The following is a 20397-nucleotide window of genomic DNA, read 5'->3' as shown; positions in this document are numbered from 1 at the left end:
CTGCCCAGGAAGAACAGTATTCTCCCAGCCAACATTAATCTGCTTCCCAGATCATTCCCAGAGTTGTTGGTAAATATTTCTAATGCATACATCTGTCCATTATATCGGCAAGGTGTCATGGAATGTTCTAGTTTTATAGGTCCAGCTTAAAAAAAGGACAGTATAAATAAAAATCTAAAGGTTTGAATCTTTAGAAAACATTTCATGACAAACTTTCACGATCTAAAATACAAATGGTTCACCACTAATATTTGATATCTATTCTCCAAAACATTTTCACATCCTCCTGAGACCCAGGAGAAAGGTATTCTTTTTTGATGTACGCATGTGTCTTGGATGACAACATACATTTTTGCAGTGAAAATATTTTTTCTTTTATTTTGATTGAATGTCACTTGCAGTGTAGGTTCCAGCATAGTAAAATATATGGCTTTCCAAATTTAAACCAGGGTATAATGTTTTAAAAGAGTCCCAACAGAAATGTATCACCAGGTCTCAGGAGGATATGACCAAGCGATTACCAACAGGGGATCATAGCAGTTAGTCTGCAACGTACCTGGAACATTTTGGTCAGAAGCTTCTTCCCCTGGGAGAGTCTACAAAGGGCTACAACAAATACTTTTGGGGTTCATCCATGTCTGGGGCCCCTTTTCCTTCAGCCTGCCTGGCTGTGGTGAGAAACACGTGGTGTACATCACGGGCCGACCGCCTCGGTGCGGTGGAGAGACGGGGGGGGGGTCAAGCATCTAAAATGGGGGTGCACAGCAAGGGCCGATCCGTATCAGGATTCTGCAACAACCTCTGCTCTTAATTACTTAATTAACTCGGCCGTATCTGACATTTGATTTGACTGCAAGTGTATCCTAAAGATTTCACTTTTTTCAAATACAGGAGTGAATCAGGTCTGGGTAGTTTACAGAGCTGTGAGAAAACTCAAACTAGTAACTGGCTGGTACGAAAGCCAGCATGCAGACTGGCCCTCCAGGGCTGGAGTTGTGCACCCCTGGTCTAAATACAGTCATGAGTTCTGAGCAGCTGGATTTAAAAGCTCTCCACTATCTGCAGGAAGGGCATCCACTCCAACAGGAAGTCGCCTCAATCTCTGGGCACCTCCTCTTATCTAGGATCTTTTTTCTTTTTTTTAAGAATGACAGAAAATTTGGTCAGACAGAGTGTACTAATTTAGCAGTGAGAGACCTATGACTCACCTTGCTCCTAGATGTCAAAGATGTCTGCTTTCAGTCACCGATTCCAGCAACCGAAACATCTAATGGAGGTAAATACTGTCTCTTTACTTAACATTATTAATAGGTATTAACCTTTTGATACTGCCGGGGAATCGGCATATGTTTTACGTCTAGATGGCAAATAACTTGCTAATATCATCTCCGAAATTAGATTTCATTCAAAGGAATGGCATGTTCCCCATTCACGGCCATTAAAGGTGCTGGTGCACTGAGATCACATTCCCCCTGTGCTCTGTGTCTGTAAGGAGTCCTTGGTGACTGGGCTTTTTTCCTGGTACCTCTGTATTATCCAGTTCAGGACATTCCACATCCTGGCAACAGCCCTTGAAGTAAAAAAATCCTTTCCCTTTCTTCTTTAGCTATCACTTGATCAAATTAAGAGATGCACTTAGCTTGCACTAAAGTATCACCAGAAACAAAGTTTGTCTTGATGTGGTGTGCACTTTTAGAGCATCTTAATTAGAACAATGGCACAGTAATAAAGTTTATGGTCCAAAAATCCCATCAGCTGCTTACAGATAGTTGCACACTTATGCACACAAAGGTATCAAATTAAAACATTAATGCAAAGAGAGACAATTGAAAACCCATGCTGACTACGGATAGAATGTTGAGTGGGGTTTAGTGTTGCTACATCCAGGGCTTACTTGTGGTGCAACAGCTCCATCTAGCCTGTGGCTTAAGTAATTGTATTACCAGACACGTAAAACACAAGGAATGGGATATCAATCTCTTTTTCTAAAATCAATGTGTAATGCACACAGCCCTGAGCATAATCTCTGGACATAATGTGTTTGACCTATACTTAAATGCTGATGGCTGGCTTGGATAGCAGGTTTAAAATATGATTGTCTGTGTCTCCAAACAAGATGTCGTTTGCACAGGCAATTTAAGACCGCAGAGGCGCTTGTGCAAATGGAATGCACTGTGTTATATTGCAAATACCTTTCAGTAAATATAATGCTAAATGTATTCCACAGCACTGTAAAATATCAGTCCGTAAGCATTTTGGCACCCATAATAAAAGTCAGCTGTAAAAGACTGTCTGACATACAACATGGGTAATGTGTGTATTATATTTTACAATACTACTGGTCACAAATGTTCTTGTTTTTTCCTGTTGAACTAAATGGATAAAATATTCAGGATAAACTTTTCATCTATTGCATATCTGGCAGTAGCACGGTGGTTTGATGCTCATTTGATACCTTGGACCCTTGATGACTTAAAGCCATTTAACCAACAAATGTGTTCATTTTCACTATGTATAAACACTGCTGTAATTTCTAAGAGGTGAAAACTAAATGGAAACAAATGCCCTTTATTAAAATCGGACAATATGCACTTTAACCACATGTTTTTTTTATTACAAATCTTAAATTGTGGAGTACAGTGGCAAATAAATCAATCATGGTCCAAACATTATGGACGGCACTGTATATGCGACGCAATTCTAAAACAAAAAAATACCTCAATATTTCACACAATCACACTTCTGATCCCAAAATAGCACTGATGCATACAGTAGGGAAACAGTCTGAGACCACAAACCAAAATGCTTCTATTTTGCATTCCTTTCTAATTTAATACAATTTTTTTCATAAAATTATATTATTAGCATAACAATTTAAGTGAGAAGTTGAATCTTTGAACACTCAAGCTGGCAGGGACTACACAAATGTGTGCAAAACCTGATGATCCGTGTTATCCCGGCATTACTTGACAATGTTCCGAACAGCATCTTGTGATGTTACTGAATGCTTGGCTTTTGTCAGCCATGAATGCTCAATGGGGAGGTCAGGTGACTGTGGATTGTGCAGCACTCCTTACTCTTCTTTGGTCTTCAAGTAGTTCTTGCAAAGCTTTAAAGTAACTTATTTTAACAAATTAATTTGAAGTAATTTGATTTACATTTTTCTAAATCCTAAAGGAATTACATGGGGGGAAAATGTGGTCTCAGACTTTTGGACCCCACTATATTTAAAAACAAAACAAAACAAAAAAACAGCATTTCTTGACAAGAATTCAAAGTTAGCTAGCAAGCAATAAATTCATTTTCATCATCATCATTCATTCATCATTTCATATTTCTGTATATTATTTAAAATGAAATGGCTTTTGGCATATGAATATGTGTATATATTCTCCTCTTGCCATGTCAAGTAGAACAAAGCAAAATACACAAACAAGCTCAAAGGACCAGTAACACCAATAAAATAATGTTCCTTCCAGCTTAAATATACAGGTACATTTCATATTATTTTCAAGTCAAAAACCAGAACTACTTCATATTCGTGCGGAAAGTTAACTTGCAAAATTTGGTAAAGATATTGACAGGCATTCAAATTCCAGGTTTTTGCTGTCCCCAGATGTCCTCAAGTGTCGCCAAATCTCTCCGAATACAAAACATCTGCATATCCATTAAAACATATTTTTATTCTAAATGTAGAGAAGATTAACCTTCACTTGTGTTTTATTCACATATATGAGAGTATGTTTTTATAAAGCATGCCCAAAATAATTACTCACCCTAATGCTTTCTAACCAACCTGTATCACATTTAAAATGGAACTTTCTTTCAAAATTAGATTAACCAGAACCCTGTTAGTCCCGGCAGCCAGTACAATTACAGGTTTATCTATTCCAAGTCCAAATCCTGTAATTGCACACGTCTGTATATTCATTCTGCTATGCAAATGCAGTGATATTCCTAAACTGTCTGTCACCTGAATATGACACATTATACCTTGTTGGAAAGGGTAGACAGCCCCATACAATAAACTTACCATGTCTTACATTAGTTTGGTACTGAAATAACCTTGCAATGCATTTACGCAACAATAACAAGGAGTTCAAGATGGCAATTGCTTTGGTATAGTCCCGGCAAAAATATTGTTTTCTCGAAAACTTTACGAATTAAACTACTACAGGGCGGCCTGTAGTGTAATGGTTAAGGTTAAGGTAAATGACTGAGACACGCAAGGTCAGTGGTTCTAATCCCGGAGTAGCCACAATAAGATCCGTACAGCCATTGGGCCCTTGAGCAAGGCCCTTAACCCTGCATTGCTCCAGGGGAGGATTGTCTCCTGCTTAGTCTAATAAATTGTATGTCACTCTGGATAAGAGCGTCTGCAAAGTGCCAATAATGTAATGTAATGAATTAAAGTGAGCTGTGGTGAGATGAGGGTTATAAACCGTGAGCATGGCGGGGAAGGGTTTATATGTTAAAAGTTTTATTGCCCTACTTTGCACATAAGAGGCTGATAAACATCTAAACTGCTGTTCTCACAAACAGAGAGTATTTTTATCTGTCATTGCCATTTGCGGTTTTATTATGTTGCAGGGTTTTTTTATGCTATAAAGATGAACACAATAACAATTTGTGACATTGGCACCTCAAATTAAGTGGATAGGTGGTAAGGTGGATAGGCTTAAAGCATCTCTTCTGCTCACCTGCTAGCCTATTCCCTAAAGAGTATACAGAAGTGTTCATAAATCAGAATTTTTCCCCTCACCATGTTTAACCAAACAAAATGTGCTTTCCTGATGGACACCACAGCAAATAAACAAACCAAAACAGCAAATGGGATAATGGTGCAAAAAAATCTCATATAGGCACAGTTAACAGTATACATTATAGTCACAAATTCAGCCTCATTCATGTACCTACAGTAATGAAAACTAAAGTTCAGGCCTGGGGTTTAAACTGTAATGTAGGCTGCATAAATACTGAAATTGAAGACTTTATGAATATTTTTTTTAAGAACAAACACAATCACAGTAAACAATAATTTATTCAGAAAAGCAAAGGCTACTGAAATTTGATTACTGGTTTTCATTTTCATTACTTTTATTCTTGAGTGCACTCAAATGCCAGCTAACTTTATTTCATTACTAATTTCATTTGTTTTTTTAAATGTGTAAAGAACTTTGAAAACTATGTATGAACATGAACAAATATTACTCTTTCTAATAATTATTTCTAAAATGTCCAAATAACATAATATCTATACCAGTAGTCAGCTGACTCACTCCCCAGTTTTAAACACTGTAAAGATTTGTGAATCTGCACATTTGCATAACTTTCCTTCACTGGAAATATTTGCATTAACCCAAGTTAAACCTGCAAACTTCCATAACTTTACCTTACTGGAAATGTTTGCAGTAAACCCCAAGTTAAACCTGCAAACTTCCATTACTTTACCTCACTGCAGTGAGCGTGGAGCAGTCCCCTGTGTGAGTGTGGGCATGTGATAGTAGCCTCCCGAAGGATTGTGGGTCTCAGGGCTTCTATCCTTGGATACTGAGCTCGATGAGGCGACCGGCAAACACACTCACGGTGCCAATGATGCACACCGCCATGAACACACACAGAAGAATGTGATCCAGCACCATGGCAACAAATTTCCACTCCTCCGCTGCCTGCACAGGGTGAAGAAGAGGGGAGAGTCAGACAGCATCTCCATTTTAGAGACAGGTCTGTTCATACAAAGGGCCCCCATTTTAGAGACAGTACAGATCAACAAGTCTGTTCATTCACAGCTCCCTAGTAATGTAAAAGTTAGCAGCAGCAGAATTAATTCTGAAGTGTTCATAAGCATCGTATCTGCTCAAATTCAACGAGATACCTGTAACCTGGGGGTGTGTGTGTGTGTGTTTGCGGAACTGTAACCTGGTAAAAAGAGGAAAACTGAAATTGCTGAAGTTGTGATCAATGTGATTTATCAGACAGAACAGGTCAACAAGTGTGTGTGTGTGTGTGTGTGTGTGTGTGTGTGTGTGTGTGTGTGTGTTTGTGTTTGTCTCTGTGTGATTTCCAAGACAGGACAGTTCTGTTTTGTTTGGACAGAGCCAAAGGCTCCTAAACTGATTTCCTGTTGCTCGAAGCCTTACGTTGTTAGAATCCTCATCAGACTTCATGGTTTCCGCAATATAATTGACCCCCTCGATAGCTTTGCGGACATCAGGGTTCTTGGTTATGGGAGACTGGAAGATGACTGCTTCTGGAGTCGGCTTGCCAGAGATGCCCGAGATGTCAAAGTCGGCCGCCAAAAAGTTCTTTGGTTGCCTCTCCTTCGAAGGCCGCTTCATTGTGGAGAAGAACATGATGTTGGGAATGGTGTCGATAAAAACCTGGGGTGACCGGAAACAAGGAATGTACAAAGTCACACATTTATAAAGTCACACACATTTACAAACTCTGCAAACTCACACACATTTATAAAGTCACACACATTTATAAAGTCACACACCGTTACAAACACACACATTTACAAACTCTGCAAACTCACACACATTTACAAAGTCACACACCGTTACAAACATACACATTTACAAAGTCACACACATTTACAAACTCAAACACCGTTACAAACTCACACACATTTACAAAACAATAAATCACTCATCATGTGCTACATGAATAATTACAATGACCCCTATAAGGACCATACTAATATCCAGTTGCTTCAAATATCTGTCCTATTCAAAGGTGGGAAGTAACGCGTAACATTTACTCTGTTACTTTTTACATTTTGTAAATTTTTAAATACATTCTACTTGTAAGAGTTGTTTTAAATGAGGAGTCTTTTCACTCTAACTTAATATTTTCAAAGGGAAAATGTTACTTTTAGACCATTATATCTGGATACAGTTCTCTCGTGACATTTTTAAACAAGTTTTTTTACATGTAATGCATGTAAGTTTTGTTCAATAAGTTCTCAGAGTTTGCCAGGTGTCTGGGTAAAAGTTGAAAAGTTTGGCCAAGCAATATGTGTGAAACATCTGTACAGTAACAGTAGTAGTAGTATTGCATGTCTCACTGCTAAGGTGCAGACTGGGACACAGAAGATTAGTGGTTCAAGCCTCAGTGTAGCCACTATAAGATCAGTGCAGCTGTTGGGCCCTTGAGCAAGGCCCTTAACCCAAGATTGCTTCAGGGGGATTGTCACCAGCTTAGTCTGATCAACTGTAAGTCTCTTTGGATAAAAGTCTGCTATGCTTGCTTGCTGCCTGCTGCTTGCTATTTCTGTTACAGGTTCTGCCACTGGCTAGCCCCAGTCAGGGTGAAAAGAGGAGCAGGATTAAGTCTCCTCCTGCCAGTATGAAGCCTCTCCACCACAATGTAGTGTCTCCTCATTGCCACACACCGTAACTGGGTGCCCACTTGCCCTGGTGCCTGTCAAATTTTGCCCTAGCTATGGTTTAAATAGCAGGGGCAGGCAGGGCTCATTAGCTTTTGGCGAAAACCCATCTAGGAGAAGATCACTCCGAGTACTCCCATATGACACCTACCTACAGCTCTCTGTTGCCACAGCCGTCTTAGCCCACTGAGCTACTAGGGTCAAACCCTGACCTGAAATATTTGGATTGATGTGCACAAGTTGATTATATCTTAAATATATCTTAGCGCAGGCAGGAAGGAAAAAGTCCCCACACAAAAGTCCTTTAGCTTTGGGGGAGGGGTTAAAGTGGTCGGTGCAGGATGGCTCTGGCAGCCACAGCCTCGAACCCACTCATAGGTCATGTGAATGTTGATGGAGGCAGCAACAGTGTCCTTCATTGCAAATACAGCAGAGAGAAGCAGAAATGGAGTTAGGCAACCCACCATCTCAGGAAGTGGTGTCAACTGCCATCAAGAAGCTGAAAACTGGGAAGGCAGCAGATCCCAGCTGAGGTTTACAAGCTTGGTAGAGATGTGCTTCTAGACACTCTCACAGGCTTGTTCACCCTGTGCTGGGAGAAGGATGTGGTCCCCCAGGACATGAGGGATGCAGTGACTGCGTCTCCCTACATGAACCCTCCTCTCCGTCACAGGCAGAATACTGTCTAGGTATATTCTGGAAAGACACTCACCATCCCAGACATCCTACCAGAAAGCAACTGTGGGTTCAGGTCAGAAAGAGGCACAGCAGACATGGTCTTTATCTGTCAGCTCCAGGAGAAGTGCCAGGAGCAGAAAATTGGCCTATATGCGGCCTTCACTGACCTCACAAAGTCCTTTGACACAGTCGGGATGGTCTGTGAAAATACTGGCCAGACTGGGCTCTCTCCCCAAATGCCTGACCATCATCAAACAGCTGCATGAAGCTCAGACTGGCCAGGTCAATCTCAATGGGAGGTTCTCAGACACGGGGCGGAAAAAGGGCTCAAACTAGGTTGTGTCCTTGCTTCCACCCTCATTGCAATTATCTTCAGTGTCATGCTCCAGGTGGAAAACCTTGATACAGATGATGGACACTACATATGGTTCAGAAATGATGGTGGTCTGTTCAGCCTGCACCGACTGCTTGTAAGGACCAAAACCTCCGGACAACTAATTGCCGAACTGCTCTTTGATTATGCCCGACTGCCTCACACAGACGAGGACTTTGGTCTCACTATCAGTCAGAAGAAAACAGAAGTACTGTTCCAACCACCACCACACTCCAAGTACAAACCACCAACTACCAACTCAACACAACTCGACATTTTACCCATCTGTGTGTGTATGGTTTAGTTGTACCCACCTTGCGAACCCAATGTGGCATGGTGTGTGTGCTGGGAGAGCGATGATGGGTGTTGATGACGATGACTGTGATGATGATGGAGGCGATGACGAAGACCATGGTGAAGAGCATGTACTTCCCAATGAGCGGCACAGCACTGGAGGTGGAGGGGATGAGCTCCACAATGACCAGCAGGAACACCGTCAGGGAGAGCAGCACAGAGATGCTGAGAGTCATCTTTTCACCTGAGGATGACACGCACACACACACACACACACACACACACACACGCATGCACATGCGCACACACACACACACACACACACACACACACACATACATACACACCATATAAAATTATGTGAATACGGTTTGACATATTAGGAATAAATGTTAGGAATAAATAACCCTCATCTATTCCTCACCAAGTCCAAACAGTACATACATCTAACCTCATGTGACAAACATCACAACAAATTTACTGTGATTATTGAAATTTTTTTACAATCACTTAAGAGCTAATCCTACAAGTTGTGCTCAATTGTCCTTAGAAACAAGACTCAAGACTCAAAACAGTCAGCACTTGTAACACAGACTGTCATATGTTCAAACGCATGCACATGCGCGCACACACACACACACACACACACACACACACACACACACATACATACACACCATATAAAATTATGTGAATACGGTTTGACATATTAGGAATAAATGTTAGGAATAAATAACCCTCATCTATTCCTCACCAAGTCCAAACAGTACATACATCTAACCTCATGTGACAAACATCACAACAAATTTACTGTGATTATTGAAATTTTTTTACAATCACTTAAGAGCTAATCCTACAAGTTGTGCTCAATTGTCCTTAGAAACAAAACTCAAGACTCAAAACAGTCAGCACTTGTAACACAGACTGTCATATGTTCAAACGCATGCAGATGCGCACACACACACACACACACACACACACATACACACCATATAAAATTATGTGAATACGGTTTGACATATTAGGAATAAATGTTAGGAATAAATAACCCTCATCTATTCCTCACCAAGTCCAAACAGTACATACATCTAACCTCATGTGACAAACATCACAACAAATTTACTGTGATTATTGAAATTTTTTTACAATCACTGAAGTTAAGCACCTACAAGTTGTGCTCAATTGTCCTTAGAAACAAGACTCAAGACTCAAAACAGTCAGCACTTGTAACACAGACTGTCATATGTTCAAAACCTTACATTTTCCATTCATATCTTGCACTTCCGTATCATAGGTTCAAATAACTAATTTATCATGAAATACTGTAGTAAGGTAGGCGTACCTGAGTCGGTGGGCAGGTAAGGGGGGAGGGCAGGTAGGTGTACCTGAGTCAGTGGGCAGGTAAAGGGGAAGGGGCAGGTAGGTGTACCTGAGTCAGTGAGCAGGTAAAGGGGAAGGGGCAGGTAGGTGTACCTGAGTCAGTGAGCAGGTAAAGGGGGAGGGCAGGTAGGTGTACCTGAGTCAGTGGGCAGGTAAAGGGGGAGGGCAGGTAGGTGTACCTGAGTCAGTGAGCAGGTAAGGGCGAAGGGGCAGGTAGGTGTACCTGAGTCAGTGAGCAGGTAAGGGGGAAGGGGCAGGTAGGTGTACCTGAGTCAGTGAGCAGGTAAGGGGGAAGGGGCAGGTAGGTGTACCTGAGTCAGTGAGCAGGTAAGGGGGAAGGGGCAGGTAGGTGTACCTGAGTCAGTGACCAGGTAAGGGGGAAGGGGCAGGTAGGTGTACCTGAGTCAGTGAGCAGGTAAGGGGGGAGGGCAGGTAGGTGTACCTGAGTCAGTGGGCAGATAAAGGGGAAGGGGCAGGTAGGTGTACCTGAGTCAGTGGGCAGGTAAAGGGGGAGGGCAGGTAAGCGTACCTGAGTCGGTGGGCAGGTAGAAGACCAGGCCTGTGAGAAAGGAGAACAGCATGCAGGGGATGATGACGTTGACGATGAAGTACAGGGGCAGGCGCTGCATGAGGAAGTGGTAGGTGATGTCCAGGTAGGGTGTGTTTGGACAGCAGGCGTAGAACACCCAGTGCTTCCAGCTGCGGAAGTCCTTCATCACCCACTCACCACTCTCCATGAAGTTGCTCAAGTCGGGCCGGTCGTTCTCCTGACAGACAAACAGATCATGGATCAAAGGCTGTCACTCACCCAACGTTGCAAATACTTGTTTTCATATGTACTCACATATTTACGAAACACTTGTTTTAACACTCAATTATTGATCCCACGAAAATATCATTTTAAAGCAATTAATGAAACAAAGCTATGATTCCACTATGAGTATGATGTATCCATCCAGATAGTTCTGCTGAATTTTGATGAGTCTTCTAGTCTTCTATCTGCTGCAGCTCACCCTGACACAATGGACCTCAATGGGACCAAGGTTTTGTGGTGTTCAAAGCCCCAAGAATTTACATTTAAACAAATGTCTCTTTCCATATATAATGATATAGTTATTCAGAAATCCACAGATCTTGTTGTGCAAACTACAGTGCAGTCCATAAGTATTTGGGTGAACTGTGTATGAATTGTATCTGATTAGTATGTAGTAGACCAAGATTAATTGGACAGTTGGCTGCTCGAATGTTTCTTAGACAGTTCTGTTAATTTTCAATGTTAGTTCAAGATATTTAGCAAAAGGTCTACAGTTGACAGTAGGTGTGCCATCTGCCATTTGGAGTCTGTTGTTATTGTCTCTCAACATTAGGCTGAAAAAACAAAATAAATCATTCAGAGACATAGCCAAAAAAAATGAGGTTTAAAAATCAACTGTTTGGTACATTGTTAAGAAGCGAGAGCACACTAGTGAGCTTCGTACAGGCAAACCATGGAAGACCAGTGTAGACTACCCCAGCATAACCTCAGACGGTTCACCAATAGAAGCAAACCCCTGGCAAGCATGTATGGCTGCCACAGGTGCTGGCTCACTTGCATTCATTGATGATATTCCTGCTGATGGCAGCAGCAGGATGAATTCCAAAGTATACAGAAACACCTGGTCTGCTCAGATCCTGCATAAAAACTGATTGGACGATGTAGCAGGACAGTGATCCAAAACATACAGCCAAAGCAACCAAGGAGTTATTTTGACTTGCCAAGTCAATCGCCTGAGCTCAATCCAGAGCTTGCATTTCACTTGCTGAACATCAGACTGAAGGCAAATAGTTTCAGAAATAGTTGAAGAGAGTTGAAGAGGGTTGGAGTAGCAGTGCCTAGCAGTGCATCACCAGGGAAGTCATTGATTGTAAAGGATTTGCGACAAAATATTGAATATGATGACTTTACTTTTGTTCGTGTTTGTGTTTATTTGCCCAATCACTTTTTTGGGGGGGACTGTGTATAAATGTATTTTATACACGGTTCACACAATGTGGATGTAAAAACCCCCCACTTTAACCATGTGTTACTGTCCAAATACTTGTATTGTATGTAGAGTATATCTGCACAAAGTCTTACCCAAAGCATGGTAGTATACTGGGGCGCAGTGTTTAAAACATTGTAACACACTGCACCTGGATGAATGAGGCAAATTAAAGAATTAACTGAAGACGGTAGTCTATCTCACCAGAGACCTTTAAAGGGCTGCTGAGTTGTGTGTATTCATTAAAGTATACTGAGTCAATAAGGGGCAGCCTGTAGGCTAGTAGCTAAGGTACATGACCCGGAAAGTTGGCGGTTCAACTGTAAATCGCTTTGGATAAAAATGTCAGCTAAATAACAAATTAATGAAATTAAAAATGAATGAATTAAAGTCATGGCTGGTTGTGTGAGTTCATTAAAGCGGTGGTGGGTTTGGTGCATTGGTACCGGATAGATGGCCACCAGGTTCCCGTCGTAGGTCCAGGTGCCCAGCTTCATGCTGCAGTTCTGCAGGTCGAAGGGGAAGTGCAGGACGATGATCTCGCAGTAGCTCTTAAAGATGGCCGGAGGGGTCCAGGTGATCATGCCCGTGTACTCCAGCAGCACCTTGGTCTCGTGCACAATGGCAAAGTTCCCATCAGCACTGAGGAGGAAAACAGGCCTCTACTTTAATGGCCAGCCATGTAGCCTGTTCTCTATATTATATATTCTGAGTTTCTTAATTTATTTTCACTGCAAACACCCACCTATCAGCCTATCAGCTATCTTGCCTGGGGCAGCCGAACAAGCTAGAGTCATTACTGACGTTCATATGATAGTAATAATAATATGTATCCTTCCTTACATTATGCATTCTATGTATACTGTACTGTACTATTTATACTGTCCACCATTTATATTCCTGTAGGCCTAATGACATTGTTGTTCTCAGATTTTTTAATTACACTATAGGGCCAGCCTATAGCCTGAAAGGTTGGCCAGTTTTAGTGTAGCCACAGCTGTTGGGCCCCTGAGCAAGGCCCTTAACCCCACATTGTTCCAGGGGGGATTGGCTCCTGATTAGGCTTATCAACTGTAAGTCACTTTGTAAAAAACATTGGCTAAATATATGAAATGTGATGTACATTGGAAATACAATATGGGAAGTAATTAAGTTCAAAGTGACAGTGGAAATATAAATATCTGTCACAACCTTAAAAAATGACTAAATTCACAGTTGAGGACGGAATTATATATTTTTTAAGTCGTACATTTTCTGAATCACTGGTGATGTTAATGGAGTGCTGCTGATGATATCATACCAGTGTAACTAAATGACTTCACTGTAATTGATTGCTGCCTAAACTTTGAAATCTACTCAAACAATGTCAGTGACACTTTCCATTTACACTCTTAAACTAATACTAGAATGACAATCCCATTTATGCCATTGTAGTTTCAGAAAAAGTGAAAGATAACTGCTTTGAAAGAAAAGGGACTAAATGGCCATACCATTATGACATGCCTTTCTTTAAATGCTCCAATGCGTCTCTAGCACTGAGCCTTCGCATCCTCAAAATAGATCCCACAGCCTCGACATGAAGCCACCTGTTGAGTATTTTTATCACCCATAATCCTCTATTATGACACGACTAAAAATAATTATAAAAACATACACATTCCAAATGCGTAAAGGAAGCTCTTAAAACCGAAAATGTGGCATGGTATGTTTACTCAATCCGTTGGAAAAACAATGTGTTAGATTTCACCGATATGATTGATTGTCTAAGTATCCGGGTTGCGAGACATGTTTACTCAGGCAGGCGGGGGTGGGGGGTCAGAATCTAGTTTCTGGGATACGCATGGGATGATAAATGCCACTAAAATATAATTATTATTGTTGTTGCTGTTGTTGTTGTTGTTATTATTATTGTTATTATTAAACAGGGTAGGTTGACTGAACATGTATGTTCTTCTGCAGCAACACCCTGTTAATGCCCCCCCCCAAGTAGCCTAATCTGCATGCCTGTGTATTGCAAACATAGCATGCATATTGCTTAACCATGCATGTAAACATCATGTTACATAGTTTGCGAATAGCATTTATCCTTAAATCTGACTAAAGGTACTTTCATTTCCGGTCACTACCTATGGCATAGGCTACGGTTCGTTTAATTTGAGGGCTCTGTAACACCATATTGGCCTGTTTAAAATGCAACTTATGAATGCGACCACTCATTCTGTTTTTAATGCATTTTAAAATGCCTTCATTTAGGCCTACAGTACATTGCTGATGAAAACATTACATCAAAACCATGCTATGGAGTAGCACTTTGTTTTCATCAGGATTTTTGGCTCATTGAAGCAGCTTTTATATATTTTTTCAAAGATCAAATAGGAACAACAGGCTCTCTCATTCTCCTATTTCTTGTTATGCACACAGAACTGTATTTCTATTTTGTTTTTGTTTTCATCAAAATTAAAAATATGCATCCCTCTTTACGTTTATGCAGAATTTCTATGTTCATTTTATTATTGTTATTTTGTTTATTTGTGGGAACAGGCAAAATATTAATAGTAAAGAGTGGTGTGGATGGGTACAGTCATCATCTCTGCAGGAGCAGGTGGGAATGGAACAGCACCCCTTTGGGAATGGCTGGGAATGGTCAGGAATGTTGTGGGTGGGAATGGGATTAATAAAACAGTGGTGAGCAGGACTCTAGCAGGCAGTCGAATGACTCATTCCAATCACTTATTTCTCTCATCTCTTTTCTTTTCCTTGCTCTTTTATTGGCTCCAAGCTCCACCCAATTTTTAAAAAATGAAGATGGCGAAATCTAGAAACCATGAATTAGGCAAATGGAATGTCCTTGCTCCCTCAAATGGCAGTTCGAAGCTACATCAGTTACACATATGGCAGATGGGGACAGGTGGATCCATAGGTCCATTTATGTGTCAGGCATTCTGGAAAAATACTTCCACAAAGGATGAGAAGGAAAGATTGGAAAAGACTGGTTCCCAACTTCTACTTCTAGCTCCTAGAAGGAACATTCAATGTATTGGAATGTCTACAGAGATGGCGGACCTTGAAAGATTTCCGGGTCCGGAGCAAGAAAAAGAAAAATAAGCGAATGGAATGAGACCGCAATCTCAGGCTTTCACAAATAACAGCTAGAGCCCCACACTGTGGATTTCAATGGAACTGCAGGTTACAAAACCTGACTATTAAAAAATGCAGGCTCTGCCTCTGAACTGAACTCACGCAGTGCAATGTGTGGAGAACCTTAATCTACATACTCATAGGCTGAGGGCTGGGATTCATGCATCAGTAACATTAATAAATTGACAGACAGACAGACAGAAACACACAGACAGACAGATAGAACCATCCAATACATTGACAATACAACAGAGCTTCAAGTAGTTCCTACTTGTTATAGAGAACAAAGTCAGGACGCCAAATCTCGGTGGATGGGACTCTAATCTTTTTAATTCCACCATAGTCAGATGGGTTCCAATTCAGGTTCACATCTTTCCACACCTAAAAAAAAAACACAAAAGCATATGTCCACATAGGAATATAACTGCTCATAGAAGTATTCATATATTTTTCAGAAGACTCCTGCATGACTGTAAGATTCAGTTCAACCAAACTACAACTCAGAACAAGCAGTGCTGAAAATAACAACGTGACACATCAGCGAGGTGTTCCCAAAATGCACTGCAGAAATCCCAAAATTCCCAGTTCCCAGTACAGTGTGTTCCACACTGCTGAAATTCACACCTGTTTCAGGCGCACGTTGCTGGTCACGATCTGATTGACTTCATCCTATGAACAAAAGAAAGCATTGGGGTTTAAAACCAAGGCAGGAAGGGGATAAACAGGAGGAAGTCAGAGCACAGGAGGAAGACAGGACACAGGAGGAAGACAGTCATAAGAGGAAGAAGGCTGGTTCGAGGAAAACAGGTCTCAGAACAGAGACAGGTCACAGGACGAAGACAGGTCATAAAAGGAAGAGGACAGGTTCAAGGAAGACAGGTCTCAGAACAGAGACAGGTCACAGGAGGGACACAAGTCACAGGAGGGAGACAAGTCACAGGAGGGAGACAGGTCACAGGAGGGAGACAAGTCACAGGGGAAGACAGGTCACAGAACAGACACAGGTCACAGGAGGGAGACAGATCACAGAACAGAGACAGGTCACAGGACGGAGACAGGTCACAGGAGAGAGACAGGTCACAGGGGAAGATAGGTCACAGAACAGAGACAGGTCACAGGAGGGAGACAAGTCACAGGACAGAGACAGGTCACAGGGGAAGACAGGTCACAGAACAGAGACAGGTCACAGGAGGGAGACAGGTCACAGGGAAAGATAGGTCACAGAACAGAGACAGGTCACAAGAGGGAGACAGGTCACAGGGGAAGACAGGACACAGGAGGGAGACAGGTCACAGGAAGAAGTTTTGTTTGTACCACGCTGATGAGCTGGATAAGCTGCAGGCCCACGGTCACCTCCACTACATCCTTGAAGTGATTGACAGGCCGCACCACCTTGTTGTAGCCTTTGAAGATGGTTTTCACCAGGCGCGTTTCATCTTCGGAGCCCCAGGCACAACCTATAGTACACAACAGACCCTTCTACAGACCTTCTACCGACAGTTTCTCCAGTTTCGCTCATGCTCATTTGTGTCCTTGGTCACAACGAAGAAAACGCAGGGTAAATTACGTGTCTTGGCGGATGAACCAATGGAAAACGCTTCAGCGGTTGCCAATCGAGGGTGCAAAGATTTTTTTGGAAATAAAAACATCTATATCTTTGTCTGTGTGTCGCACCTCGGTAAAAAAAAATCGCACCTCGGCAAAAATAAGTAACACAATAATGTAATATATATATATATATATATATATATATATATATATATATATATATATATATATATATATATGGAGCACAGATTGAACATCGGTATACGAGCGGAAATATTTTTAATTCGAGTCAAATGAGAAAATAGTGTTTTTGAGCGAAAATATAGGTATCACTAGGGGGTGGCCTCATATCAATTGGGGAAACTAATAGCTCGAATATTCGAGCTATTATTCGCTTGGTATCATTCAGCATTGCACCTTATTTGGGCTACGGACAGGAAGTCAAAAAGCCCAACAAAGACTGGGTGGCCCCATGTTATTCTGTAGCTGTTTGAACACACAGTTTAAAGTAGGAAAAGGAAAGGAACCCCACGATTCTCGCACCTCTCAATTATCGGGCTGAACAGTTCCGCTACGCTTCCGACACTAGAGATGTGTGCTCTCAGTCTGTTCATCTGTAAACACGCCAGGATCAAATATGTGTTTTATTACTTAAGATCTAAGTGACCAAAGGGTTCATAAAGTACATTATTTATTATTCCAGAAGGGTACCACCTAAATCCAGAGCAGGTTTGGCCCAATCCCATTACCATCTACAAATGACCTTGAAGTAGAAATTTATGCAAAGAATGAACAAATGTTCTCAAATCCAATATAGAAAATAAATCAATATGAAATTAAATCAAAAGCCTTGATTTCAATTAAAGTAAACGGACAATGAATAGGCTACATCTGCCTATTCTGACAACCGCATGTGCCAATCAAGAAACTGTCTCCTACCCGGCAGAAGCACAGCAATTATTTCACTTTCGGCAGTTTATCCTCGATGTTCATCAAACAATTTACCCAGATCTCCGTTTCAAATGTATTTTAAATCAAGCGAAACGTTTTTGTCTTGTTGGTTAACTGAAGCCGGAAAACAATAGACAAGAATGAAAGGTATCAGACGATTCCTATTTCATTTCTGAGTTGTCAGCCAAACAAAACAATTAGAACTTTAGCACGACACATAGGCTATATGCAGGCAAAAATACAGACTGATACACTCTGGTAGAAGCAAAATACCAGCGTTTTACCAGAGTGTGACATCCGGATGAGCCCCATTTAGGATTATACCGGTATAAATCTCACCAAGTGTAACAAATCACAGAGATTAAAGCCAACAAAAAAAACTTACCTGCTAGAAAACTAAGAAGTGGCACAACTTGGGAGAGGATGTTTTCATACTTCATTGCGTAGATACTTTCACACGATAGTTATGATTATAAATCCTATAATTTTATCAATTTAATTACGTGGCACTGGAAATACCCCGATGGCAAGAATGAATGTAGGCTGCAAATGTCCCGTTCTGCGTATTTGTCTCTTGTCGCCGCTGAGTGACAGGAACAGCAGCCCTGTTGTGTTCCCGAGCAGCAGCTGACGTTTCTCTCTTCTTTTACACGTGCAGTTATCTAAGGGATAATGTTTCATCATTATGTTATTCATATCGCCCGCTGCACTTAGGAAGTTCGACCTCCCCAGGTTAGTTAGCCAACTTGAAAGAAATATGTCTCTCCATAAAATGTATCCCAACTAGCACTAATCGCCACATTTTCTCAACGCCGCATAATGCTACACAGTATAGGCTGTGTTTGACAATGTTGTCAAAACCAAAAAAAACATGTTTATTCATTTACCACTCTCAAACAACAACTTTATTGTGCATATGCTCAAGATGACACTCATTCATATTACTTCCCACGGCATAATAACCCAGATTGATACATTTTCTCTTGGTTGTAAAAAGAAACGGGAGCGTTTTCGTCTGGTTGCAAACACGTCATTGAAACGTTTTCCTGTGCGAAAGAATAGGTGTAATCTACAGCGATTATAATGTAGGCTAATTGAAAATTAATTGATCGGTCCAGTTTGTATGTGGCACCGGGTTTGAGCCGTAGTAGTTGGTCGTGGTGGGAACGATTTCTTATTCGGTGGACGTAATTATCCATGTCATAATTTATTCATTGATTACTCCTATATTTTATTCGAATATTTCTAATGAAAGGCAACACAAACATGTTAAGGGGAAATTTATTTTTAATGTGGGCCTACTGTAGCTTTTACCTCATACCAATCAAATAACCTTGAAAAACATGCTAGGATTCATGATTCTTTCCAATAAACAAGGTTTTACAAACACTACCCTTTACCCGAAGCAGTCCATAAACCAGCTGACAAGATGATTAACATCATCTATAAAATCCAAATGAAAAACATCATCATTTTTATCATTCATTTTGGAAAAATCCTAAATGGGATGGTTGCTTTAATTTTTATAAGGCTTTTTCTTTTATTAAAAAATAAGTTTGTCATAAATCAAGCAGGTCGTCTCTGAATGGAACATTGAACTGCAGTCATGTGATACATGTGGCACTCTTTAACCCTCCCTTCATTCAGAGCTCCACAGACCAAGTAAAATATATTGTATAAGCTGATTCTCTCAAATTCCCCACTGACATTGCATCAACATAGAATCACCATTGAACAGGACTGGGATCGGCCCTTACAGACAGAAAAGCCTATGAGCTAGGTTATAATAATAAAAATAATTAAATAATCATAATAACATATAGTGCTTTTCACATACCTAAAGGGCTTTACAGTGATGAGGCGGGAACTTGTGTCAACCACCACCAGCTGATAATTTTTTTAATCTAAATAAATCAGGGGAGGTAGCAGGTTGAAAGAGCCAGGTAAGGAATTAAGCCAGGACACTTGACAACCCCCCAACTCTTTGACAAGAGTATCATGATATCTTCATTGACCACAGAGAGACCTCAGTTTATCAGATATCACCACCATGGTGTCACCTAGCAAAATGGAGAAAAGACACTTTAGAGAAGATTAGCTCCATCTTATCTGGGTTGCATTTTAGATGGTGGTTGTCCAAATTGTCCATCTTCATTGTGCGTCGCTCAGGATAAGAGCGTCTGCTAAATACTTTGTCATGTAATGTAATGTAATCTAGTTTTGGGTCTCTCAGGCAAGTGGAGATGTAGGCAGAGACCTGTGTGTCAGATGGGCAGAAGAAGAGAAAGAGCTGGGTGTCATCAGCATCACAGTGATAATGACATACTATGAGCAGAGATAACAGGGTAAAGGGATCGAGTGTAGATGGAGAAGGGGACCAAGGACTGAGCCCTGGGGAACTCCTGTAGCATTGGGACGAGGGGCCAATACCAGCCCAGGCAACCTGGAAGGAGCGACCAGAGAGGTAGGACTCAATCCAGTCAAGGGCTGTGCCACAGATCCCTGTTGAGTCAAACACAGGTCACAGATTATGTGTTATGACTTTGATTGTGATTAAAAGAGCCAGAGCTGATTTTCCATGCAAGCCATTCCTAAGTTTGTTGTACTTCAGCCAATCCTTCTCA

General features: G+C 41.1%; 1 protein-coding gene across 1 annotated transcript; it reads right to left on the bottom strand.

Annotated features, from left to right (window-relative positions):
• Positions 1-5537: 5537 nt before the first annotated feature.
• On the bottom strand, positions 5538-18296 carry LOC133116652 (acetylcholine receptor subunit alpha). The gene is made up of 9 exons (XM_061226476.1): positions 18159-18296; positions 16589-16731; positions 15899-15943; positions 15546-15655; positions 12583-12778; positions 10645-10882; positions 8756-8979; positions 6141-6380; positions 5538-5669 (listed from the first exon to the last, which is right to left on the bottom strand). Exons 1-9 carry the CDS (start codon positions 18211-18213, stop codon positions 5538-5540), a joined length of 1383 nt encoding a protein of 460 aa, XP_061082460.1. The 5' UTR covers positions 18214-18296.
• Between the last annotated feature and the right edge of the window lie 2101 nt (positions 18297-20397).

This window comes from Conger conger, chromosome 17 (assembly GCF_963514075.1).
Source record: "Conger conger chromosome 17, fConCon1.1, whole genome shotgun sequence".
NCBI lineage: Eukaryota > Metazoa > Chordata > Actinopteri > Anguilliformes > Congridae > Conger > Conger conger.
Note: the sequence above shows the minus strand (reverse complement) of the source record. Positions and strands in the feature narration are given on the sequence as shown.

What these genes read in the sequence shown, in the direction of transcription:
- LOC133116652 (XM_061226476.1), bottom strand. Translation starts at nt 18,213, where the DNA reads ATGAAGTATGAAAACATCCTCTCCCAAGTTGTGCCACTTCTTAGTTTT. An exon ending in ACTTCTTAGTTTTCTAGCAG is followed by an intron (nt 16,732 to 18,158) that starts GTAAGTTTTTTT and finishes TGTGTACTATAG; the next exon opens with GTTGTGCCTGGGGCTCCGAA. An exon ending in GCAACGTGCGCCTGAAACAG is followed by an intron (nt 15,656 to 15,898) that starts GTGTGAATTTCA and finishes TTTTTTTTTTAG; the next exon opens with GTGTGGAAAGATGTGAACCT.